The 27,726-nt window shown below is 41.6% G+C and overlaps 1 protein-coding gene across 4 annotated transcripts; it reads right to left on the bottom strand.

The window, feature by feature from the left end:
• Window positions 1-297: 297 nt before the first annotated feature.
• On the bottom strand, window positions 298-24,624 carry LOC129821466 (regulator of nonsense transcripts 3A-like). Of its 4 annotated transcripts, none has more exons than XM_055879148.1 (11): window positions 24,417-24,624; window positions 22,742-22,848; window positions 22,299-22,405; window positions 19,403-19,501; window positions 18,825-18,935; window positions 18,690-18,745; window positions 15,540-15,698; window positions 13,439-13,572; window positions 9,091-9,388; window positions 5,393-5,485; window positions 298-2,042 (listed from the first exon to the last, which is right to left on the bottom strand). In XM_055879148.1, the coding sequence occupies exons 1-11, from the start codon at window positions 24,555-24,557 to the stop codon at window positions 1,875-1,877; spliced, it is 1,473 nt and encodes a 490-aa protein (XP_055735123.1). In that variant the 5' UTR covers window positions 24,558-24,624; the 3' UTR covers window positions 298-1,874. The 4 variants fall into 4 exon arrangements, with proteins under 4 accessions (XP_055735123.1, XP_055735125.1, XP_055735124.1 ...); XM_055879150.1 differs by having other exon boundaries at window positions 5,393-5,470; XM_055879149.1 differs by having other exon boundaries at window positions 9,103-9,388.
• Window positions 24,625-27,726: the final 3,102 nt, after the last annotated feature.

Raw genomic sequence — 27,726 nt, 5'->3', positions numbered from 1 at the left:
CACAAACAATGCGTCAGAATATGGATTATATCAGTTAGCTTTCTAAAACATTGGGCTGTCTTTGTCGGCTTGTAATGCTTTATTAATAGAACAGCTATGTTGAGCACCATAATGCCAGTATGCATAGCCCATGAGGCATTACAATGTACTCATCATGAAGAGGGTATTCATAGAAAGTGTAATGGAAATATTAAGATATTACTGAGTGGATATTATACGTGTACTCTTAGCCATAAAGAAGTGGACATCCTTTTTTTTCAAACAGAAAAAAATATTAATTCAATTAAGGAACAGGGAAACCTCTAATGGATAGTTTTATTTAACTTTTTTTCAAATCTCTTCATGAAAACAAACAACAGAAGGAAAGTGGCTTAACCAGAATGTGATTTTACTGTCATGTGCAAAAAATATCTAAGGCATGTTACACATATCTAACATAACACACTGCAGTTCAGGTATCAGCTGAATCCAACAGTTCACAACTTGGTAGAAAACCGTGCAAACAGTTTAGAAAATGTTGACTTTCAACAGCATCAAACTCAGCACCTTTAATGTAATTTTGCCTCCTTTTCATCATGACATTTAAGTGGCAGAAGTTTTAGTTGATCATGTAACCTGACCAGGAAAAACTCTGGGCTCCAAATCCATGATGGATAATTATTGTTCTTCTTGGCTCAAGTGTGAAATACTGCTTTTATAAGACAGTTCACGTCACCTTATGTTTCCTAACACAAATAGCTACTGTCTATGACAACTAGAAACACGATGATGTAAGAATTGTCATAAGTCACATTATACAAGGGAACAATTGACAAACGCATATTGTTGACAACCTAAACATTGTCCTCTCTGTCTCCTATCACACACTCAAACGCTGAAACACACACATACGCACACACAATTATTTGCTTAATATATTCTAAAAGGTTCTACATCCAACACTGCAAATACATTTTGAATATCTTAAATATAATTCTCACTACTTCATATATTTTCTTTGTGATAAAATCTATAGACTTTCTTTGAAAAACATCCCAGTCAAATGGAATCACTAAAAAGGCTTATAAATATGATCTCACTTGATGAGATATTCCTTAGTAGACAGACACATAGGGGAAGTGTACAGGACACAGATACATTTTAGCCCTGGACTAAAAAGCTACTCCGTTGACCATGCTTTTTATTCCAGGACTAGGCATAATCTGTGTCCGGGAAACTGGCTTATAATGTGCTGCCTCAGGTACACTCTCATTAAAACAATGACACAATGTCTCATGTGGAATATACAAAATATAACTATAACATATATATATATAAATAACTGTTATCAGGCAGTGGTTTCTGAAATGAGTGAATGTACCAGACGTTTAAACACCACAGATGAACTATCCTGTCGTGAAACAACTGTACATACAGGGTAAAAAAAAAGCATCATGAATAAAGGTCATTATTGTGCTATTGTACCCAAGGGTGACATAACATGGGAATAACACACAGGCAAGAAACAAACAACTTCCTATAACTTCGGTCCCATCATGCTTAGAGAACATACTCTTGTGATGTACAGTATACAACCAAATGGGAACACACTGAAAATGTTTCCATTATGTTCTGGGAATGTTTGATTTTTGTTACCCTCCTCCTTCTGTCAGGGCGGGCCAATCTTACAAGCCTTTCACATTATTTGCGCAAAAGGTTTTGATGCAGAAGTGTCGGAAAGTTCAAATGATGTGACCTGTGAGTGCAGCTCCATCAACCCCAAAGCCTTGAGCATGCGTGTTGTTTAGTAATGCACAAGCCTACAATCTGGCAGCCCAATACGCATAAAGAATGTGAAAGGCCTATCAGAGCGACGGAGCGGACTACGGACTGGACTAATCTTCACTACTCTTTTCCGAGCCTGTTCCCATGGCAATGGCCTCATAGCAGTGATCTATCGCAACGTGTTCTGGCGACTGGCCGATGGGGAGCTCGTAACCTTTGCTCGCTGAGCCCATGCATTTGCGAGTGCCAGGCTGGTAGAGCTGCATGGCCGGTCGGTCCTGTATGGAGAGGAGGCAGGAACACGGGAGAGAAAAGCGACACAATCTGTTTCACAACAACAACGCAAAATGGCTGCTAAACTATCAGAGTCGTTTTCGTGGCCACATATTGAGCCTAGTTCTGGACAAAAAAGCTTTTTCAATGGAGATTCTACATTGAGAGTGCTTTTAATCCAGGACTAGGCTTAATCTTTGTTCGGGAAATCCTCCATAAGAGGGCTATTTACAGTAAGTGAATAAACGTTCATTCTGACAGAGGACAGAAAGAAAATGAATCCTGTCTAATGGAAGTGTACTGTAAGATTCTGATAGTGTCAGAGTTCTCTGCCTATTCTGTACTATTCTTTCAAGATCTACATTTTTATCATTGAGAATGGGAGGGTCTATGTTAATATATTAATTAAACGACTTTGGGTAATTGAAAAGCTCTAAATAAGTCCCATGTAAACTCAACAAAAAAAGAAACGCTCTCTCACAACTGCATTTATTTTCAGCAAATTTAACATGTGTAAATATTTGTATGAACATAACAAGATTCAACAACTGAGACATAAACTGAACAAGTTCCACAGACATGTGACTAACAGAAATTGAATAATGTGTCCCTGAACAAGGGGGCGGGGGGGGGGGGGGGTCAAAATCAAAAGTAACAGTCAGAATCTGGTGTGGCCACCAGCTGCATTGAGTACTGCAGTGCATCTCCTCCTCATGGACTGCACCAGATTTGCCAGTTCTTGCTGTGAGATGTTACCCCACTCTTCCACCAAGGCACCTGCAAGTTCCCGGACATTTCTGAGGGGAATGGCCCTAGCCCTCACCCTCCAATCCAACAGGTCCCAGACATGCTCAATGGGATTGAGATCCGGGCTCTTCGCTGGCCATGGCAGAACACTGACATTCCTGTCTTGGAGGGGAAAGGAAATCATGCACAGAACGAGCAGTATGGCTGGTGGCATTGTCATGCTGGAGGGTCATGTCAGGATGAGCCTGCAGGAAGGGTACCACATGAGGGAGGATGATGTCTTCCCTGTAACGCACAGCGTTGAGATTGCCTTCAATAACAACAAGCTCAGTCCGATGATGCTGTGACACACCGCCCCAGACCATGACGGACCCTCCACCTCCAAATCGAGGCGTACATGCCTTGGTGAAACGCTCATTCCTTCAACAATAAGCGCGAATCCGACCATCACCCCTGGTGAGACAAAACTGTGACTCGTCAGTGGAGAGCACTTTTGCCAGTCCTGTCTGGTCCAGCGATGGTGGGTTTGCACCCATAGGCAACGTTGTTGCCGTGATGTCTGGTGAGGACCTGCCTTACAACAGGCCTACAAGCCCTCAGTCCAGCCTCTATCAGCCTATTGCGGACAGTCTGAGCACTGATGGAGGGACTGTGCGTTCCTGGTGTAACTCAGGCTGTTGTTGTTGCCTTCCTGTACCTGTCCCGCAGATGTTCGGATGTACCAATGCTGTGCAGGTGTTGTTACAGTCTGCCACTGTGAAGATGATCAGCTGTCCGTCCTGTCTCCCTGTAGCGCTTTCTTAGGCGTCTCACAGTACGGACATGGCAATTTATTGCCCTGGCCACATCGCAGTCCTCATGTCTCCTTGCAGCATGCCTAAGGCACGTTCACGCAGATGAGCAGGGAACCCTGGGCATCTTTCTTTTGGTGTTTTCAGAGTGAGTAGAAAGGCCTCTTTATTGTCCTAAGTTTTCATAACTGTGACCTTTATTGCCTACCGTCTGTAAGCTGTTAGTGTCTTAACGATCGTTCCACAGGTGCACATTTGTGGCCTGCTGGAGGTCATTTTGCAGGGCTCTGGCAGTGCACCTCCTTGCACAAAGGCGGAGGTAGCGGTCCTGCTGCTGGGTTGTTGCCCTCCTACGGCCTCCTCCACGTCTCCTGATGTACTGGCCTGTCTCCTGGTAGCGCCTCCATGCTCTGGACACTACGCTGACAGACACAGCAAACCTTTTTGCCACAGCTCGCATTGATGTGCCATCCTGGATGAACTGCACTACCTGAGCCACTTGTGTGAGTTGTAGACTCCGTCTCATGCTACCACTAGAGTGAGAGCACCGCCAGCATTCAAAAGTGACCAAAACATCAGCCAGGAAGCATAGGAACTGAGAAGTGGTCTGTGGTCACCACCTGCAGAATCATTCCTTTTTGGGGGGTGTCTTGCTAATTGCCTATAATTTACACCTTTTGTCTATTCCATTTGCACAACAGCATGTGGAATTTATTGTCAATCAGTGTTGCTTCCTAAGTGGACAGTTTGATTTCACAGAAGTGTGATTGACTTGGAGTTACATTGTGTTGTTTAAGTGTTCCCTTTATTTTTTTGAGCAGTGTATAATTCCCGTGAGATAATAAGGCCTAGGAGGAAGTAAAGTTGCATGATGGTAAATGGCCATGGGCCACACCCGCTGATGCAATGCCATTAGCCACATGGTGGCGCTACAACAAGCGAGTGAAAATGCAACCTTTAAAAAGGTCACGCCCCTCATCCCATAATTCAGTACATAGGTCCCTCTTCTCACAAGGAACAAATTTGCCTCATGAACCCATAAGGTCCACCATAATGGATTTTCTGCCATTTTGAATTTTGTGAAAAATACATCTACTCCGGAACCACTGAACCGATCTAGAATCAATTTGGATCAAGGTCTCTCAACACAATATGTTCCAGGTTAGCATCTCAAACAACATGGTCGCTACTGACCAATACACATTCATGTTCTTAACACTGTCAAGACTCAAAATATGCAAGCACATTGAGATTGACAACACAGTGGTGCTATAATGGGCATGTTTATATCTCTTGATCTGTTTGACTCAGAGTGATACAATTTGGCATAAATGCTCAGGGATATGAATCTAGCTAACCTGTAAAGTATGGTTCAGTTCGACAGCATGGTGGTACTGTTGGACAGGAACAAATATTCATGCAAGCTCATTGGCTTATAGCGGCCATATTGTTTCAGCTAGTCTTGGAAATATTGAAGATGTGTATCCATAGATGCTATATAACGAATTTGGTGCCGATTGCTCCAGTGGCTCTGGAGAAGACGTTAAATAATTTTTTTCTCCAAATTATATCAAAAGCATATTGTTAGATGTTGATATGTTAGATGCTGTACTAGCAGATGCCCCAACCCCCGGCCCCCACCTATCAGACCTGGGTTTTAAAAGTATTTTGTCTTTCTTTATCTGCTTTTAATTGAGCTTGCCTGGCGGAATAAATTACTCCCAAAAGTGCAAACCCTGTCCCTCCCTCTTCCCCCATGTAGAAAGCCTAGCTGTAGCTGTACCTTAGCTGGTAGTGGAAAGGATAGCTTACTGTACCTTGTTTGGCAGAGCCCCTCCTATCTGGTGTGGCCCCTCTGACTGGGACGTCCCTCTGTCCTGATGGGCTAACACAGACTGAGAGACACGAGCCTGGATCAATAGGAGTAACATGTAGATATGTAATATTCTTATGTGTAGTGCATATGTACTGTAATTTTCACTGTTTTCAACACGATGTAGGATGACAGTACATACGATCATCTTATGCTGTAAATCATCATCTCGTGCACAATAAAGTTGTATTGAAATAAAAATGTCTCCACTGCACTGTAACAGTATAACACGGTCTTCGCAGCTGACGAAACACAGACTTGGGTATACATGCTGCGTGACAAGCAGCTGGAAATGTGTTCAGTGGTTCCTCCTTTAAAAGTCGCGTCGTACTGTGGCACACCTTGTGTGCTGCCGCAGTATTCTGTGGCATGTCATTTAATTCTCAGCCATTTTTTCTGTTACTGCAAGTTAATGTTAGTTTGACCACTAGAGGGCATCTTTGAGAAGCATTTGATAGTATTCCATATTGGCATTACCAGAGAATTTAAAACCTTTTTTGTAATAACATAGAATATGGGATTGATTTTAAGAAATTTGTCTTAATTCATTTGATTAATATTATGGTGTTTCTATTCAGAGAAAAACGAAAAACAAAACCCTCAGGGTTTCCGTTAGGATGGAATGGAAAATACGGCGATGAACAACATGACGGTTGGGAGTAGGCTACAGGATTGGAAGATTCTAAATTGTTTGCCTTCATTAGACAACTTTGTTCCAATATTTCTGTAAATCAGTGATATTTATTCCCATAGTAATTCATTATGGATCCATAACTAAATCAACATCTGCATTTTGAAAGAGTCCCATGTTAACTACAGTATGTATTGTAGACTGCACAGTAGCCTAATAAACAAAACACATTTCGTTAATAAAATAATTATTTAAAAAACTATTTCAAAATGCAGATGTTGATTTAGTTGGATCCATAAAGAATTACTCGCAAAATAAATATAGAAATCCATGTTATTCACTTATTGCACCCACACTGCTTGCGTGTGCCAACGAGCATCTGCGACACCAAGGGCTAAAATAGATGTCGTTCCTATTTCTGACGCAGATCGCGCTGCAAGTCCTGCCTCTCCCATCTCCTCATTGGTTTATAGAAGCAGGTAGCCACATGCCATCTCCTAATTGGTTATACCCATGTGGGTGACTGAAAGACGAACTTTGTTGCAGGTTGTCGTGGTAATACAATGAAAGTTTTAATGCGATCACCATATAAATTCAAAGATGAAAAAGCCTGGAAGGAGGAGAGATGAATAGAAACGATTCGGTTGGCCGTTTTGTGTGGATTAATTGTCGGAGTAGAGGTCCTTGTGCATTTCAGCTAAAATTAGCTAGCAACAGCAAGCTAGCTAAATAGGACAAATTAACGTTAGCTAGCAAGTGCAAGCTAGCTAGCTAAATTGCCATACATGTTTAATGCTTTTTGACCTGTCCCCAAATTAATGTCATTGGTTCAGAGTTTGTTTTGATATTTTAACCTGCGTGTTGTGATCGCGTTTGGTGTGTGTGGGGGGGGGGGGGGCAAAATAAATTTATGCACGATAGCGCACGATGGCGCACGCGCGCAGCCGGTTTGGGTTCCGTGTAACACTTTAGAGTACTTAATCGAATACATTGCAAGTTGAGGGATTTTCACAAAGTCTATTGTCCTGCTAATAGGAATCATTTGCATGATGGGCTACATTCTTTATTGTAACCAAAATGTCATACATCATTTGTATCTACCTTTTCAATTATTTTTAGAGCTTGGGAATTACAAATGTGTGGCTTATTTTTAGTTACATTGTTTTAGTTCGAACGTGCAGACTTTTTTTTCTTTAAATGATTGTTTTATGTAGGATGCTACATTTTTGACCAGTTGCAATTGTAAGTAGGCCTAATAAAGCCTCAGCCTACCTCAGCCAGTTAAGTTATTTTATATAGGTCTAGGCTCCGAAGAAATACTCCAATTAAGCCCTCTTGTTGTTTGTGAAGTCAAATTCAAAATTCAAAAAGACACTCGCACATCTGAGCTATCTTTTTTGCATGTGCATGGCAACAGCCGGATAAGATGAGGAAAAAGAAGGAACCCGCACACTGCTCTTGATCGTATCACTGATCTTTAATAAGCTTTACGTATCGTCCTCGCAGCCTTCGTCAGAGCTTTTATGAGTTTTTTTAAATTAGCACCCTGATGTAGACCTAGCCACACCCACATCCGTTCCACACATCGAAAGGGGTTGGAGGCGAAGGAAAAACATAAGTGCTACCAAATTTAACAATTTGCATTTCATAAATATTCAAATAAAGTGTGTACATAAAACGTCTTAAACACGTCTGTAAAACCACAATGAGGACATCGACCTACCAAGCAAGTATTCATAAATCATTGGGTCCAGTGTAAGTAAAACGTCAGAGTAATCTGAAATAGGGGCATAATTCATGTTCAAATTTACAACATTACATACATAGGCATTTCATAATTAAGACCTTTAGGAAATAATGTCTGGAGGGTGAAACTCTGGCTGATTCTGTCTGATTTTCTTTTGTGGCTGCCAGTTGGCACGGACAAATTTATCGCGTAAATAAAACATGCCAGTGTTTCTTGACCGCATCTCCCACTTTTCGTGAGTTCAAAGTATATGTGGTTGTGAACATTAGTGTTCTTCAGCAGGTATTTTTTGTAGCAGTTCATTGTCGTGGTTTCCCCCAATGCCAAATTAAGAGTTTCATCCACACATTGTGGAGAACAGTTAGAAACCTATTGCGAATCTCTACTCTTAGAAACCTCTTAGAAACCTATTGCGAATCTCCGCTGCTTTTTCTAGATAGTCCTGAAAATTATTTGTTAGCTGGGGAGGAGGGGGTTTCACAACTAGCTTGGCTATTAGACAATTCTTTAGTAAAGGTTGAATAGTCTATTGTTCAGCTAATAGCCCATCCTGCTATGCTTGTGAAAAACTAATAATAATACTTTTTCCCCTTTCCACGTAAAAGATTCCAAATGACACAGTGTTTTCAGCCACAATAGCAATTTTAGTAAATTAACTTTATAACAATAAAATATTCACAATCATTTGTCTCTACATTAACTAACATGTTCCTCTCAATTGTATTTTTTTTTCTTGACTCGTTATGATGTTATAACTACATACATTTGCTTACAGTAATGTTTTGTCAGCCATCTTTGCTGAAGTCACCAGGGACAGGTGGCCCGCGTCAAATTTGTCATTGGAACCACTCAATATGATTGGTCATATAAAAACCTTTGGACCCAAATGCATAATGAGTGCTCTAACTCCCTCTTGTGGTGGTCTGGAGCAATGACGCTGTGACGCTGGGTACCTCTAAGTCCAGCGGTGTAAGCTCACAACTTTTAAAGGAGAAACCACTGTATGGTGGGGTTATATTGTTAAAAAAAACTGAATAAATCAGAAGAATGTAAAACAACCTTTGTTAACTTAAAAATACTTAAAAGTCCAAACGAATCCAACCTTGCAACAATAGTTTTTACAGTGTACGTACAGGAATAATTACACAGTAATAAAGGCACTGTAATGTAAAACGTAACCTTCTGTACATTACCAATGTTCTTTCAGTAAAAATGAACCACAAAAAGAACAACCTACCCCAACACCAGAACCTCTCTTGCTCACCTTGTCGCTCACCTTGTTCCGGGTGCGGTCCTTCCTGCTAGCGCCAATGCCCTCCCTGTCCTCCTTACCCACTTTGTCGCCCGTACTGGGGCAGTAGGAGTAGGAGCCGTGGTGGTGGCCATCTTTCTTGGCCCGGTCCTGGCAGTAGCCTTTACCCCACTTTGTCTCCTCCTTGCGCCGTATGAACTTGTCAAACTCATAGTGGTGGCGCTGTCGTTTCCTCTCCTCGTCTCTTCCTCTGTGGTCTTTGTCTCTCTGCCTGCGCCCATGTTCTCCCTTATCGCTCTCCATCTGACCCCTAGTGGCAGGAAAGGGAAGAACAGTTAGAACAGTTAGAACACTGGAGGGTTGTGGTATCAGTTTAAGACCTTGGCCCTGAATAGAAACATTTGTTTTGTAAAGGTAAGGTTGTAGGTGGGTCATGGCCAAAGTTGGCATCCCACTGTGATAAGGAAGTTTCGCTCAAAGTAAAACGCTCTTTCTAACCAAGTCCTTGATTCGGACTAATTTTTTTTTATACGAGCACATCTTTTTTGGGGGGGGGGGTTTTGTTGTATTTTTCACCCCTTTTCTCTCCCCAATTTTGTGGTATCCAATTGGTAGTTGTTACAGTCCTTTCTCATCGCTGCAACTCCCGTACAGACTCGGGAGAGGCGAAGGTCAAGAGCCATGCGTCCTCTGAAACACAACCCAACCAAGCCGCACTGCTTCTTGACACAATGCCCATCCAACCCGGAAGCCAGCCGCACCAATGTGTCGGAGGAAACACCGTACACCTGGCGACCGTGTCAGCGTGCACTGCGCCCGGCCCGCCACAGGAGTCGCTAGTGCGCGATGAGACAAGGGTATCCCTGCCGGCCTAACCCGGACGACGCTGGGCCAATTGTGCACCGCCCCATGTTCCTCCCGGTCGCGGCCGGATGCGACAAGGCCTGGACTCGAACCCAGAATCTCTAATGGCACAGCTAGCGCCTTAGACCACTGCACCACTCGGGAGGCCCATGTCTCATTTGTTTTATCTGTATTGTTGTCTATCACTTGTTTTCTTTGGTGCAATTAAATAAAACAAGAACAATAAAACAAAAATATTGTCCTGCTGCTATTTGTCAATTATTTATTCAGAACTGGATAGATTTTTGCTTTCACATGTGAAAATAGAGGGGTTGTTTGTTTAGCAACAAAACCACTGCGCTGACAACTATGGGGCAAAACAGTTGGCTGAGATTGTTGACAATATTTAAACTATATTTAATCTCCAAATGTTCATTGAAAACATAAATACATTTGCACAATGAGCACTCGTCTCTCAAATAGATCGTTACAGTTTGGTTAGCTAGCTAGCGAATTTTAGCCATATTAGCATTGACATGAAATCAGTCAAAACAAGACATGGTGTCAAGAACAAGATAAAACTAGCTGAAATGAGCCACCATCGATTCCCCACATGGCAGACCTTGTCATTTTTGCTAGCTATCTGACTGTTCAGAATCATAACAAAGCATGGCTTCCGGCCACATTGATGTGCGCAAATCATTAGCCAACCGTCTATAAGCTGAAATTGTTAATGGGGACACTGACAGGCCGCGCACTGCCACTGACAGGTCTGTGGGTTTCGTTCTGTGAATGAATTAATTAATACATTTCTCTGCCTGTTTTTTACATTAACATTGCATCAGTGCAGCAATGTATCAATAGCCAATGTGATTACATCACACTAGCTACACGTCGCTCTCGCCATTCAAACGTCCCTGCCAGTTCATTGCCAACGCTGTAGCCAAGAGGATCGATCTATGCTGGTCTCCTCGAATAGGCCTAGGCTTGAAATAAGTTTCAAACTATATTGCTGTTCAATGTCAATATAGGTTGCTCATTCAAGCGCTAGAGAGAGGGGGCAGAGAAAGTTGAGTTGCCAGCAGAGATGCATGAATTGCGCATGAAGGGAATAGTAAGGTAGACAGAGAGCTGTGTAACATGCTGACCACACCACTCGCGCCGCAAAATAAATGTACACATACACGTTATTCAATCATTGTACCCACACTGCTCGCGAGCGTCTGCATGGCCAGGCGCTAAAATAGAAATTGGTTATATTTGTGACGCTCAACGTGCTGCAAGTCCGGCCTCTCCCATCTCCTCATTGGTTTTTAGGAGCATATACCCACGTGGGTGATTGAAAGATGAACTTAGGTGCACACTCCAGTAGGTTGCTATAAAGTTGGTTGCCAACCGCCATATAAAGTCTAATGAAGAAAAATAAGCCTTAAGGAAGGAGGAGAGATGACGAGAAACAAATTCGCTTTACCGTTTTATCTGTGGATTAATTGTCGGAGTTGAGGACCTTGTGCATTTCAGGTAAAATAACAACCCAATGTTTATATAGGGGTTGGGTTAAATGCGGAAGACACATTTCAGTTGAATACATTCAGTTGGACAACTGACTAGGTATCCCCCTTTCATACCAGGACAAATTAGCTAGCAACAGCAAGTAAATGTTTAATGATTTTTGACCTGTCCCCAAATAAATACACTGCTCCTGGTAGCGTCTCCATGCTCTGGACACTACGCTGACAGACACAGCAAACCTTCTTGCCACATCTCGCATTGATGTGCCATCCTGGATGAGCTGCACTACCTGAGCCACTTGTGTGGGTTGTAGACTCCGTCTCATGCTACCACTAGAGTGAAAGCCCCGCCAGCATTCAAAAGGGACCAAAACATCAGCCAGGAAGCATAGGAACTGAGAAGTGGTCTGTGGTCACCACCTGCAGAACCACTTCTTTATTGGGGGTGTCTTGCTAATTGCCTATAGTTTCCACCTTTTGTCTATTCCATTTGCACAACAGCATGTGAAATTTATTGTCAATCAGTGTTGCTTCCTAAGTGGACAGTTTGATTTCACAGAAGTGTGATTGACTTGGAGTTACATTGTGTTGTTTAAGTGTTCCCTTTATTTTTTTGAGCAGTGTATAATTGGTTCAGAGTTTGTTTTGATATTTCAACCTGCGTGTCCTGATTGCTTCTGGTGTCCAGTTTGGTCAGCATGTAAGTTAGACATTAATGAAATGCTTACTCACAGGCCCTTCCCAACAATTCAGAGAGAAAAAAAGAGAGAGAAAATAGAGAAATAATAAAAAAGTAATAACACACAATGAGTAATGATAACTTGGCTATATATATAGGGTACCAGTACCGAGTCTATATTAATGAATCATTCGTATAGCATATATATTGATTTTTTTATAGACCTACTAAAGTGAATCTAGACGATCACCTGTTCTATAAGCAACCCTAAAAGAGACAAAATCCGTCGGAGTTTACCCTAATCAATAAGTGGTTGCACAGATTTAGATAAAGCACTCAAGTTAAAATGAACACACACTGCTTAAAAAAAATGGCTGATCAATTAGGCTATGGAAAGGTTGCATGCATGTGTTTTTATTTTCTAACGGTTGTCAATTTCATCTTCACATAGCCTATATCACGCTGTCTCTATATCTCCCACTTAAAACTTTCTTCATCAATTTTAATGATTGCACTTTCTATAACGTAGACTAGTTTTTGATATCCAACAGAAATGATTTTGAAGTTAATGGAGAAATGTGATTTGCTTCTGTGTCTGAGTAAGATGCGCTGCAGGAGGCTTTGATTGATAGGTCCTTTTGGGTGGGTGAGTGGGTGTGCGTGTAGGCTATGAGTTCGTTAATTCTTTATGTCCATTCACATAGTTTAATAAAATAGACCTAGCCTGTCTGGACTTCATCTCTTTAATCAGATAGAAAGAAAACTGTAGGCAGCAAACATCATGATGGTCAGCATACTGTATGTGTGAGAAATGATGACAGGTGCCAGTTTTGCGTTTCCTCTCTTATTAAAATGTGCCACTGAATGAAACGTAGCCAATAATATCATATTGAGTCATGATCCATCCTATAGATGAAAAGCCTAGCCCTAATATTTTCAGTCGCATATTGGTTTTTCCAGTAGTGTATTATTTGTCTCATTACTGCATCCTCTCTAGTTACTATGAACAGCAAATTAGTACTGAGAATGACCACAGCAGCATTGGTGATATTATACGAATGGTTTGGAAAAGTGAAAGGAAATATGCATCAGACTTTGTGTGAATGGTTTAGTGCTTCAAAATCTGAATCTGTATTTTTGGTGAATTCGGATGAAAAGATTGCTATGCAGTTGGTGAGAAAAGGGCTTAAGGCATAGAAAACATCCCACCACTAGCTAACTCCAATTTTGGTTTGTCAGAACCGAGAAAAACAAAGCATGTAGAAAAAAAAATAAAAAAAATAAACAGTTATCTACATGAATAGTTCTCTTAAAAAAAGGTACTTACTTGTCCTTGGCTTCCTTGAACTTCATTTGTCCACTGGGTTTGTCCCACTTGGCCCTCTCCATATCCCCACTGTCCCCTTTGTCCTTGAGCCTGTCAGAGTCCATGTCATCGTCCCGGTCACTCTTCTTTAGGAGCTGAGGCAAGCCCAAAACACACTTACTATCCAAAAACTACTAACAGTTATTAGCAAAACACAGTCACTAACTATCTATTCCTTCTTTAATCCTTGAATGGCCAGTTGCTACATACATTTTTTGACTTCTAAATTATATTTGATTCTTGAAGAATCTATTAAAAAAATGCCTCATGAGCTGAATTCAACTCTTCCACCCAATCAGAACCCAAAATACAGTTGAAGTCGGAAGTTTACATACACCTTAGCCAAAAACATTTAAACTCAGTTTTTCACAATTCCTGACATTCAGTTACGATCACCACTTTATTTTAAGAATGTGAAATGTCAGAATAATAGTAGAAAGAAGGATTTATTGCAGCTATTATTTCTTTCATCACATCCCCAGTGGGTCAGAAGTTCACATACACTCAATTAGTATTTGGTAGCAATGCTTTTAAAATGTTTTACTTGGGTCAAACATTTCAGGTAGCCTTCCACAAGCTTTTTGTCCCATTCCTCCTGACAGAGCTGGTGTAACTGAGTCAGGTATGTAGGCCTCCTTGTTCGCACACACTTTTTCAGTTCTGCCCACAAATTTTCTATAGGATTGAGGTCAGGGCTTTGTGCCACTCTAATACCTTGACTTTGTTGTCCTTACGCCATTTGGAAAAACTTTGGAAGTATGTTTGGGGTCATTGTTCATTTGGAAGACCCATTTGCAACCAAGCTTTAACTTCCTGACTGATGTCTTGCGATGTTGCTTCAATATATCCACATAAATTTCCTCCTTCATGATGCCATCTATTTTGTGAAGTGCACCAGTCCCTCCTGCACCGCAATCTGCCTTTTTTATGGCGGTTTTGGAGCAGTGGCTTCTTCCTTGCTGACTGGCCACTAAGGTTATGTCGATATAGGACTCGTTTTACTGTGAATATAGATACTTTTGTACCTGTTTCCTCTAGCATCTTCACAAGGTCCTTTGCTGTTGTTCTAGGTTTGATTTGCACATATCTCACCAAAGTACATTCATCTCTAGGAGACAGAACGCGTCTCCTTCCTGAGCGGTATGATGGCTGCGTGGTCCCATGGTGTTTATACTTGCGTACTATTGTTTGTACAGATGAACGTGGTAACTTTCAGGCATTTAGAAATTGCTCCCAAGGATGAACCAGACTTGTGGAGGTCTACAATTTTTTTTCCTGAGGTCTTGGCAGATTTCTTTTGATTTTCCCATGATGTCAAGCAAAGAGGCACTGAGTTTGAAGGTAGGCCTTGAAATACATCCACAGGTACACCTCCAATTGACTCAAATGATGTCAATTAGCTTATCAGAAGCTTCTAAAGCCATGACATAATTTTCTAGAATTTTCCAAGCTGTTTAAAGGCAGTCAACTTATTGTATGTAAACTTCTAACCCACTGGAATTGTGACACAGTGAATTATAAGTGAAATAATCTGTCTGTAAACAATTGTTGGAAAAATTACTTGTGTCACGCACAAAGTAGATGTCCTAACCGACTTGCCAAAAGTATAGTTTGTTAACAAGAAATTTGTGGAGTGGTTGAAAAACAAGTGTCAATGACTCCAACCTAAGTCTATGTAAACTTCCAACTTCAACTGTATATGTTTGTTTTACTCTAATGTTTGTAAACAAAGTAAATGTACACAAACACTATATAGCCTCAAAATATGGCTAAAACTCAAATTTTGGTCATCCTTAGCACTATGAATTTGAGAGTGATTACATTTATCCAGCCCCATCCCTCAGTTTTTTACCGAAACAGGCTGGGACGGCAAATTTGTTATTATTTTTACTGCTGATTGCAGCTTTAACTCTAGGTCCCAAGTTTACGAACTAACTAAAACTTAAGACTAACAAAACCCAGCATACAAAGGGCTTCCTAAACGCTTGAATTCAGTGAATGTGCATATACTACTCAAAATGTTCGTTGATTTGAACTTAGTTTCAACAGAATCAGTGACCACCTTAATCTTTATCTCCTTCTCCGACAGCTTCTTCAGTTTATCCGCCTCCTTGCGTTTGCGTCTCTCCTCCTCCCGCCGCTTCCTTTTCTCCTCCTCCCTCTGGCGTTTCTTCTCCATCTCCCTGCGTCGACGCTCCTCTCTCTTTTCCTCTCTTATCCTCTGCAGGGGGGAAAATGGCATCTCGTAGTGAGAGTTAATCTACAGTGGTTCCTAAATTAAAAAGTGTTGAGTTTATGCTGCAGAGCACTGAGGTAGATTGTGGTATAGTGTGGTACTTTGCATCACCGCAAGGGGGAGCTAGAACACTGATTATGCTTCTGGGTTGGGAGTAAAGCACTGGTACCTAGGTGCCAATGTGTCTCTCTATCTGAATGATGTGCGTTGATGAATGGGTCATAGAAACTGATAATTGCCTCTTGAATTCACAATTGAATTTGAATAAACTGAATGATGAAGAAGAAGAGGGTGATTGCATTTAGGGTGGCAGGTAGCCTAGTGGTTAGAGCATTGGGCCAGTAACTAAAAGGCTGCTGGATCAAATCCCGAGCCGACAAGGTAAAAATCTGTAGTTCTGAACAAGGCAATTAACCCACAGTTCCCTGGTAGGCAGTTAAAGATTAAATAAAAAATGGATAAGAATTGCTCTTCCTCTGTCCTGCGTGCACACCCAGAAAAAGACATGTATTTTTTTTGTTTCTACCTTGTCAGAAGAAGCTGTAAGTGGACTGTAGCCTATTACTTACTATAACTCTTGTTACACTGTAATGCTTTTATTGTAAGACAAACAAAAATGTCATGTTATATTCCATTATCGTCTTAAAATATATATGTGTTGATGTGTTGACTGAAAATACGCGAGTGATGACTCCTAAATTAATAAATTGGTGGTGCAGCCATATAGCCTCGGCTACTAAGCACGGGTAAAGAAAACTCAAAACATGCTATTCTGTCATTTTGAAATGCATTGTCATAGTATATCAATAGACCCTTGACGCCGAGTTGATTTCTATTTTTCGGGACTTGTATCAAACAGGTGAACAATCTTTTTTACCATTTGGAACAGTGTAAACACAGGAAATACAAAAATCATTTATAAAAGAATGTTTTATCTGTTCTAAGATGAAAAACATTTGCATGTACTTGTGAATGCAATTCCTTTAGCCAACATGTTGCGGTTTATTTATTGTTCACTTAGTCAAGGCTCCCTTTGATTTGATGAATTAAGGTCACTAATTAGTAAAGAATTCGCCTCACATGGTTGTCTAAGTCTTAATTGAAAGGAGAAATCTAAAACCTGCAGACACTAGGCCCTCCATGGAATGAGTTTAACACCCCTGATCTACAGTATTTGTTCATCAACATCTTAATGTCAATAAAATAATGATTTAAAAAAGTATGTTTTAAAATGCAGATGTTTATTTCAACTGCATTTGAACTAAATTTAAGTTGCACTTCCACTCCATGACCATGGGTAAAATGTTGCTGAGATGATCAATCTATTTACTGCATTGTAAGTTTCTCGAGCCAAAACGCTTGTAGGCTTGGTAGAATTATGGATGAATGTTTTCAGTTGATTAAAAAAAAAAAAGTTAGATATACTGTAGGCCTATCCAGCTGTAGGTGACACTTTACCCTTTGGAACAACACAATTACCAGGTGAAGAGTAGGCCGTTTGCCTGCCTCAACAGCGAGTGTGACCTCTTTGAAGCGATAGAGGACATCAACAACATCCCTCTTTCACAGTAGCTGTTATCTGCAGTTTTGTGCTGGGAACAGTCCCACTCCATGATCAATAGCTCCCTCTCCACAAGCACCCACTCCTTGTTTATATAATGTAAGGCACAAGTATCCTTTTTCTTTTTTCCCCTCGCTCAACTCCAGGACCACATGCCAAATGATTTTTGGGCTGATGAGATAGCTCTTTATTTTTTATTCATGCTAATTCACTACGAAGCTGTATTTTTGCAAGACTCTATAGTGCGAGAGGAGAGACTCTCGGACAGAAACATTCACGCCACCATTAACTCGGCAAGGTGTTAAAACCCCAATTTGTGCCACAGTTTAGGCTACTGTTAAATGCTGCGGTCCGTCATCTGAGCGAGGATAGGAGCGAGCACAGTGTGCCTATGGATTTTGACCTTCTGAATGAATAGATTTATGGAATGTTACCCAATAGATAACAACAATAGAAACAAACATCTGGTGGCATCTCGATTTACAGAATATCCCTCCCTCATTTACACAACAAATATCCAAAAGTATTCCAATTAACGGGAGAGATAGGGGCTTCTTGTCACACAGTGCTGAAGTTTAGAATGGCTGTCAGTCAAAACCCATAACAGTGCTGTGAATAGGAGAACCGGCTACAACTAAAATGATCGTAAATAAAAGGCCAGGATATAATGGAACGAGTCACATTTCAATAGAAACAATCAGATTTCGGCCTATAACCATCCAAATATTTCATACAATATTCTGTCCATATTGGGACTCAGCTTGCTTGATCTTCCTTTTTTTCCCCTCCCATAGGTCTACAATGAAATATATAATTCAATTCTAATCATGACGTGTATTCACAAATTGCATGTCATGGTGATCTTAAAAGGAGCATTAACGGCAAGCACTGTAAAAGGCGCTGCATGGTCAATCCGACGTCTGCATTGGCCACACAGCATTTACTGCGATGTGGCCTCTGCAGAAGTCAGAGCAAACATACTTTTGGAAGTTTTGGTATTTATTAGGATCACCAGTAGCCGCTGCAAAAGCATCAGCTACTCTTCCTGAGGTCCACATAAAACATAACATAATACAGAACACTATTAATTGTCAAGGAAGTGAGTTTGTACAGGACCTCCCGCCCTCACCTACCGTCAACCAATTATGTCAATGCGGAGCTACACAGAGCCCTCCGTATTGTTACACAATTTGAGAGGTGCACGGAGCTCAATTTGGCCTCTCTATGACTCCGGAGACTCCGTAATTGCATCACACCATTCATACGGCGCCACCGACCACATTTTCAGATCAAGCATAAATTGGCTTCGCCGTGGTATAACGCAACTTTTAATTGAGGAACCTCTGCATATCTGGATAAGAGTCCACATAGGACAACTATAAACACGTTATTTTCCACTGTCACAGTACTCTTACCTGCTTCTCAAGTTTCTTATTCTTGATGTACTCCAGAAGAGGTGTTGTTCTTTTGGCTGAAATGAAAATCACATATAATGCAAAGTCAGATTGATCGAATGCCGGACTTATTGGTTGACTGCTTGATCCTAGTACCTATGAGTTCCCTCGTCTTGGCCTCTATCTCTCCCAGCAGGGTTTCAGGGTTGGCCATGGACTTCTCCTCATCACAGGAGTAGTTCTCCAGAAAGCGACAGTACTCCGGGTCTGCGGGGGGGGAGAAGGATTAGGATGAGTCAAGGAGAGGGATGAGGTCCATCAGTCACATTGTTACCAAGGATGTGGTGGTAAAGAGAAAAGGGGGGTAAAATATAGGGTTAAAGCTTCAGATGACAGGCGGTAATGTTATCATTGCTGAATACGCTCATTTGGTGTAATAGGTGTGTATCTCTATTCAGAAAATAGAAAGCTTTGTTATCTGCCTTTGTGTGCGTTTATCCTTCACTACATCCCAGATTTTTTTATTTGTGTTATTAATCAGATGCTGGATAAATGCATAAAGTACAATGAGGGGGCTGAAAACCCATATACTATAAATGTAAAGGGTAGCATGGGTTCCAGTCTGTGTTTGCCAGTCCCAACATGTTTTGACATTGAATGCAGAAACAATCAGGCATCCAGGCTATATGTCTGGATAGTTTCTATTAAAAAAGAGACACAGATCCAGCACCCACCTTCTTCAATGCTTCCAGCTTTGGCATCTTTCTTTTTGAGTTTCTTCTTGGATACTTTCTGAAAGGGTGCAAACTCTACCACAGCTGGGTACTCCTGGCCTGAGCAAATATTGACATGGAGACAGACCATCATTAGACAACACCTGACACAATGATCAAACCATTACCATGGCATCTGGGGTTGTGAAACCCTCCTGTCTCATGACAAATAAGAGCCCACACACACACACACACACAGACAATAAAGCACCACAAAAAAAACAAGAAGCATCACAAGAAAACACTGAACGTTGACCATTGAGGATGTGTTTAATTGCATTATATATATCCAGCAGCAGTATACTTCTACCCACTATTTACAGTGCCTTCGGAAAGTATTCAGACCGCTTGACTTTTTCCACATTTTGTTAGGTTACAGCCTTATTCTAAAATTGATCAAATTGTTTTTTCCCCCTCTCAATCTACACACAAAACCCCATAATGACAAAGTAAAACCAGGTTTAGAAATGTTTACCAATTTGTAAAAAAAAATAAAAAAAATAAAAATGAAATGTCACATTTACATCAGTATTCAGACCCTTTACTCAGCACTTTGTTGAAGCACCTTTGGCAGTGATTACAGCCTTGAGTCTTCTTGGGTATGACACTATAAGCTTGGCACACCTGTTTTTGGAGAGTTTCTCCCATTCTTCTCTGCAGAGCCTCTCAACCTCTGTCAGGTTGGAGAGGGGAGTGTTGCTGCAAAGCTATTTTCAGGTCTCTCCAGAGATGTTCGATCGGGTTCAAGTCCGGGCTCTGGCAGGGCCACTCAAGGACATTCAGAGACATGTCACAAAGCCACTCCTGCATTGTCTTGGCTGTGTACTTAGGGGCGTTGTCCTGTTGGAAGGTGAACCTTCGCCAAAGTCTGGTGACATGAGCACTCTGGAGAAGGTTTTCATCAAGGATCTCTGTACTTTGCTCTGTTCATCTTTGCCTCGATCCTGACTTTTCTCCCAGTCCCTGCCGCTGAAAAACATCCCCACAGCATGATGCTGCCACCGCCATGCTTCACGATAGGGATGGTGCAAGGTTTCCTGCAGACGTGATGCTTGGCAATCAGGCCAAAGAGTTCAAGTTTGGTTTCATCAGACCAGAGAATCTTGTTTCTCATGGTCTGAGAGTCATTTAGGTGTTTTTTTGGCAAACTCCAAGTGGGCTGTCATGTGCCTTTTACTGAGGAGTGGCTTCCGTCTGGCCACTACCATAAAGGCCTGATTTGTGGAGTGCTGCAGAGATGGCTGTCCTTCTGGAAGGTTCTCCCATCTCCACAGATGAACTCAAGAGCTCTGTCAGAGTGACCATAGGTTATTGTACACGTCCCTGACCAAGGCCCTTCTCCCCCAATTGCTCAGTTTGGGGCAGCCAGTCTTGGTGGTTACAAACTTCTTCCTTTTAAGAATGTTGGAGGCCACTATGTTCTTGGGGACTTTCAATGCTGCAGAAATGTTTTGGTACCCTTTCTCAGTTCTGTGCCTCGACACAATCATATCTCGGAGCTCTACTAACAATTCCTTCGACCTCATGGCTTGGTTTTTTTCTCTGACATGCTCTGTCAATTGTGGGACCTTACATAGACAGGTGTGTGCCTTTTTCAAATCATGTCCAATCAATTGAATTTACCACAGGTGGAGTCCAATAAAGTCATAGAAACATCTAAAGGATGATGAAAGGAAACATGATTGACCTGAGCTCATTTTCGAGTCTTACAGCGAATGGTCTGAATACTTTTGTAAATAAGGTATCTGTTTTATATTTTACATAAATTAGCAAAACATTCTAAAAACCTGTTTTCACTTTGTCATTACGGGATATTGTGCGTAGATTGCTGAGGAATTATTTTTATGTAATACATTTTAGAATAAGGCTGTAAACATAACAAAATGTGGAAAAGTCAAGGGTTCCGAATACTTTCCAAAGGCACCGTACTTCTACCCAAAGGAGGATCTGCTCAAAAACATTGTGTAAACACTAACTACTAAGCACTAACATATTGGTAATAGGAAATATTTAGGATAGGTTTCCCCGACACAGATTAAGCCTAGACCTGCATTAAAAAGCAAGATCAATGGAGAATCTCCAGAATAGGAATAAGAGTGGGAGGCCCCAGTGCACAACTGAGCAAAAGGACAAGTACATTAGAGTGTCTAGTTTGAGAAACAGACGCCTCACAAGTCCTCAACTGGCAGCTTCAGTAAATAGTACCCGCAAAACACCAGTCTCAAAGTCAACAGTGAAGAGGCGTCTCCGGGATGCTGGCCTTCTAGGCAGAGTTCCTCTGTCCAGTGTCTGTGTTCTTTTGCCCATCTTAACCTTTTCTTTTTATTGGCCAATCTGAGATATGGCTTTTTCTTTGCAACTCTGCCTAAAAGGCCAGCATCCCGGAGTCGCCATTTCTCAGAACAAGAATAGAATGATGAGTTTCAATAGAAAGGTCTTTGTTTCTGGACATTTCTGGAGTATCTGATGCTCCAGATACTCAAATAGTCTAAAGAAGGACAGTTTTATTCCTTCTTTAAATTTTTCAGCTGTGCTAACATAATTGCAAAAGGGTTTTCTAATGATCAATTAGCCTTTTAAAATTATAAACTTGGAATCGCTAACACAACGTGCCATTGGAACACAGGAGTGATGGTTGCTGATAATGGGCCTCTGTAAGCCTATGTAGATATTCCATTAAAAAACAGCCATTTTCAGCTACAATAGTCATTTACAACATTAACAATGTCTACACTGTATTTCTGATCAATTTGTTGTTATTTTAAAATGGACAAAAAAAATTAGCTTTTCTTTCAAAAACACAGACATTTCTCAGTGACCCCAAACTTTTGAACAGTAGTGTACATAATAAATATACCTTTGTTATCAATGAAAACATAGCCATCAAAGCGGTCTCTGAAGAGCAGGATGTCCTCTGGGTTTTTGAAGTTGATGTAAGCTCTGGAGAACAAGTGTGGGTAGAGGCTGCGTGGAATTAAGAGGTTGTTTTAGAAAGCCATTACATCAAGAGTAGCCTATCTAAAATGTGGAGTTAAACGGGTGATGATGGCATATTCTCTGATACACCCTGATTTTAGGTGGTAAACAAATGATTAGATTGCTGTGCTAGTGTTTTAGCTTTGTTTTGGCAAGATCATTTAGAATTCATCCACAAACCAAGGTTTGGTGAAGCCAATTGTTTAATATCTGTGGGTAATGTCAATATCATGTTGTTGGCATCACCCGATTCAGATCTGAGAAAAACACTGACCTGTGCAGGCACCCTGTCCCAACACATGGAGTATCCTACCAAATATTCACCTTTGATCTGCAGGGAAGAACTCAAAGTAGTCAAAGGATGGAAGAGGACTGAGCTGTTCTTCCAGCTGGTCCTTGGACAGGTTGGGTGGAAGTCGCCTTATTACTACCTGGAACCGAGAAGGACATACATGCACAAACACAAAATAGTGGGTTGAAATTACACTAGAATTGGCAAGACACCAAAGATATTCATGGTCACGTTAATAGTTGGATGGAATTTACTCTTAATCGTTGAATTCGTACTGTGTGTCTTTTCATATCTAGTCATATCTAGTTATAGACAATTTCCATTGCCTTGACAGGTAGACCTAAATATAGTCTATAATACACAAGCATGTGCTTGTTTACAGGTGGGTATTTATGTTCATTGAATTGAGCAATGTGTTCTAGGCATTCTTGTGGCAGAAGTGCACCGCCTATACCTTTGCCACTTTATCAACATAGCATAAGCTACAGTAGCGTGACATGCATACGATAGTACAGCAAACAGACATATTACTTTGTTCAAACATAGGCCTACTACATCAGATACACTATATATACACAAAAGTATGTGGACACCTCTTCAAATTAGTGGAATCGGCTATTTCAGCCACACTCTGACAGGTGTTGCTGACAGGTGTATAAAATCAAGCACACAGCCATGCAATCTCCATAGACAAACATTGGCAGAATTATGGCCTTACTAAAGAGCTCAGTGACTTTCAACGTGGCACTGTCATCAGATGGCACCTTTCCAGTAAATCAGTTAGAACGCATTTCCAGGGCAGAAATTTGACTATGGAGTGATGAACAACGCTTTACCATCTAGCAGTCCGATGGACGAATATGGGTTTGGCAGATACCAGGAGAAGGCTACCTGCCCGAACGCATAGTGCCAACTGTAAAGTCTGGTGGAGGAGGAAAAATGGTCTGGGGCTGTATTTCATGGTTGGGCTAGGCCCCTTATTTCCAGTTATATTCTAGATGATTCTGTGCTTCCAACTTTGTGGCAAAAGTTTGGGGAAGGCCCTTTCCTGGTTCAGCATGACAATGCCCCCATGCACAAAGTGATGTCCATCTAGAAATGGTTTGTCGAGATCGGTGAGGAAGAACTTGACTGGCCTGCACAGAGCCCTGACCTCAACCCCATCAAACACTTTTGTGATTAAATTGGTAAGCCGTCTGCGAGCCAGGCCTAATCGCCCAACATCAGTGCCCGACCTCACTAATGCTCTTGTGGCTAAATGGAAGCAAGTCCCCGCAGCAATGTTCCAACATTTAGTGGAAAGCCTTCCCAGAAGAGTGGAGGCTGTTATAGCAGCAAAGGGGGGAACAACTCAATATGAATGATTTTGGAATGAACTGTTCAACAGCAGGTGTCAACATACTTTTGGTCATGTAGTGTATGTTGTTGTTGACATATATTGCATGCGCCTAATGCAGATCGTTAGAAAATGTGGTAGGCGCATGGCGATGCAGTACAGAGAGCTCAATTTGGCCTCTGCGTGCCTTCCGGAGGCTCCGTAAATGCGTCACACCCTCCATAAGGAGAACCGACAACATTTTCGGATCAAGCATAAATTGTACCTTAGCATACCTCTCGCGTTCGCTGCCTGTGGTGCCGATTATGTTGCCTCCTTCACATCTGCGGCCGACTGCAATAACAAACACGCCATCACAGCGCTCTGCCTACCTTAGTAAATACCTCCTTCTTCTCTTCTTTCTGCTTTGAGTTGACAAAGACGGCGTCCTGTTCCCTCGGAATGTCTCTAAATTGTATCTCGACGATACTTTTCTCCCTGCCTCCGGGCATTTGGTCCTTTTCAGACCTCATCTCTCTCCATCTCTCTTCCTCTCATGTGGAAGTCACTATGTCCCCTCGCGAGAGTTCTAAACCAAGTACCGCGATTCTTCAATGCCTCAGCAAGGACGCTCTCCTCAAGAGCTTGTGCTGCTGTGTTGTTTATGTCGTGCGCACTTCTCATTTATCAGTTTGTCTATAAAAAAATAAGTTTTTAATATACAATAAGTGCGACTTCTATAGTTTATTGATTTATTTAGTATTCACATGTTATAAACAGTCTTTGCAGGTCTGAGCTGCGAATAGGACAATATTATGTTAGTAGGCTGGTCGCTGGTGGGATGTGTGAGGATGTAGATCTACTGCATCTTAATAAGATGTTTTAAGAAATACTGTGTTCTTTCCCGGGATATTCTTGGCAATAAACGATAACATCAGTGACATCCATAAGGGAAATCAACATTCCCCAAACTTGAGGTTCTTTAAGAAAGTAAAAAGAGAATTTTGATTCTTATGGAACTCAGTGCGCGTCTGATGTTGCAGGGAGAGCCCTATAGTTATGCCTCAATCAGACCGAAAGTGATTGCGTTTGGATACTCCAGAAGTAGGCTACATTAATTTAAAATGGAGCGCTGCAACAACAACAAAAATTAACTTGGCAAATCAGTTAGGAAACATTTTCGAGTCAACATGACAGCCGTGAGTTGGGAAGGAGTGAGCACTTTGGGGAAGAGGTCAGACGTGAGGGAGAACAGATATCACTAAGGTTCTGTCTAGCAACAGAGATGCATTGGCTGTTCAGATGTGTAGAAGGAGACTCAGCATAGGAAAAAGTGTTAAATATCAGTGCTTGTGTGAATATGTATTTTGTCTTATGCAGCTGTATGACCCAAAGAGCTTTATTAAACGTCTGTGAAATTTTATAAGGTTAATTTACAGTTGAAGTTGGAAGTTTACATTAGGTTGGAGTCATTAAGTTAGCTCCCTGTTTTAGTGTCTTAAACTGTTGTTTTGCTCTGTCCTCTCTCAAGTAATGGCAAGGTGGGCTTCAGATGGTGTCTTAATGCATGAAAGGGATCATTTGACCACGAACAGTGTGTGAACCTCAAAACCCTCCCTAACTGTCTGAAGAAAGAGCAACAAAGGCATTCAAAACGACCGTGACTTTTAACACTGTGACCTGAGTCGGAGCCATCAACATGGGTACGGGCGGCAGGAGTGCGCCATGATTCCTGAGACCGCGCATGTGGAATGAGCATGGAGAGAGATCACGTTCAGACTTCTCACATGCTGGTGGTGTACCGGTGGGAAAAATGGACCAGACAGAATGGTGGTGGCGCTCAGGTGAGAGACTCGTGTATTTGGAAAAAACGGATTCATCTATGTGGATATTGATATCGGGACATTATCAAGGGCCATCAACTGTGACAGGCATGAGTTATATATGTGCCGATGGGAAGATGAACTATAACACTATCCGAAGAGGAACCCATGAAGACACGCTAGAAAGATAAGTGCCGGGAGAAGAGGGGGTGGTCAACCATGCCATCCTTTTTTAGTTGGGGTGTCAGGTTTATTGAGGAGGAATGCACACTGCGAAATTCATAGTAATTTAGACTAAGAATGCATTGAGATACCGATCTTTCATGACCATGCCACTCGCGACAGGAAAACAGAGAGGTTGTAATGAGAAAAGCGCTACCCTCAAACTATGAGGGGTGGGTGCACTGCTCTAACTTATTGGGTCTAGGGAGGGTTTTTCTCTCTAGAAATATTCTCTTTAAGTTCCCCCCGAGAAGGAGGTTATTAGAGAACTCACAGGATGATAGCTTGAGTCAACCATGAAGGGGTTTTTGTTTTACAATGTCATCATAATCCTAATGTCAAAGCATATCAATGCATATGGATTGCTGGATGATACGGCACTATTAAATGCATGCAAGGCTCATAGTCTGTGTCTCGCGTTAACACCCAAGGATGAAAATGAAGGAGACGGGCATGGAGAGTAGCATCCCATGGGCATAGAACAGAATAGATGTATGGTTCTTTCCCCAGTCTTAGTCGCATCAAGGGTGGCGTGAAATTATTAGACATGTATTTTCTCTCTTCCCTGTTCAAGTCAACCTGTTTTTAGGTGTTGTGGAACATAAGAGTGATCATTGTTCCAGATGTGGGATTGGTGGAAATTGACCAATTGATTTGAGAATGTTTTAGTATATGTATAACTGTAGAAGTGCATTAAGAGTAGTGACTATTGTGTTATGGGTTAGATGGAATGATGTATGGGCAAATGTATTTGTAGCAGGAGGTGAGGAACATATGAGGCCTGTGTTTGAGACAGAATGTTTACATCAGGCTGTTAAGTGGGATGGAATGTGACGAGGTGGAGAGCTGTGGGGGGCTCATAAATTAAGGTCAGGGTGATAGTCTCTGGGGATGATACCACTCTATGCATATTGTTACAGGCGATAGCTCGTAGGAGAGGGAGACAGCTAACTGTGCACCATATAAAGACTATTATGACGTAAAATTTGACGTTACACATTCCCAGATCATGGAGAGAGTAGCAAAGATAGTGTTGGCGCCTCAAGACACTACTGTCAACTTTCAAGAAACCCGTGACTCAAAGTTTTGTTAGGTTGGATACTATTCCAACATCATTATTAAACTCTTCCCCATTTCTAACAGCCAGAAAACACTTGACATATCTACCAGAAGATTGGGACTGATCTAACCTAAGCACAAGATAGTATTATCTACAGGTGTAGACTGTAGCAGAACGCAGAAGGTCATTGGAGATAGGTGGCTAGGGGAGATAGGTAAGGGACTATATGAAAGGGTCAGTCCTAGATCTATCTGTGAACCACAAACAGTAGAAGAGCAGGAGACCGATGCCATGCCGTAGCTATTCTCACGGCAGTCGCTGTAGGGACAGTAACTGAAGGAAAGGTAGTAGTAGCGAAGGAGGCTATAGTAACAGCATGGAACTGGACTACGGCGCAAATGAGAGGTATTGTGATTTATGCGTCATGGACAGTGTTAGCAGTAGCAGGGGTTACTTTGGTAGCATTCTTGGGATATCATATGCTGAGGGCATTGATGTTGAAACGTTTATACAGTGCTGAGTTACCTCAAGAAGAGGTAAGGTTGATTAAGGCCACTGCACGTGTATATCGGGTGGCTGTGGAGGAAGGAGATGGGG

This window comes from Salvelinus fontinalis, chromosome 23 (assembly GCF_029448725.1).
Source record: "Salvelinus fontinalis isolate EN_2023a chromosome 23, ASM2944872v1, whole genome shotgun sequence".
Taxonomy (NCBI): Eukaryota; Metazoa; Chordata; class Actinopteri; order Salmoniformes; family Salmonidae; genus Salvelinus; species Salvelinus fontinalis.
This window is presented reverse-complemented; position numbering and strand designations above follow the sequence as displayed.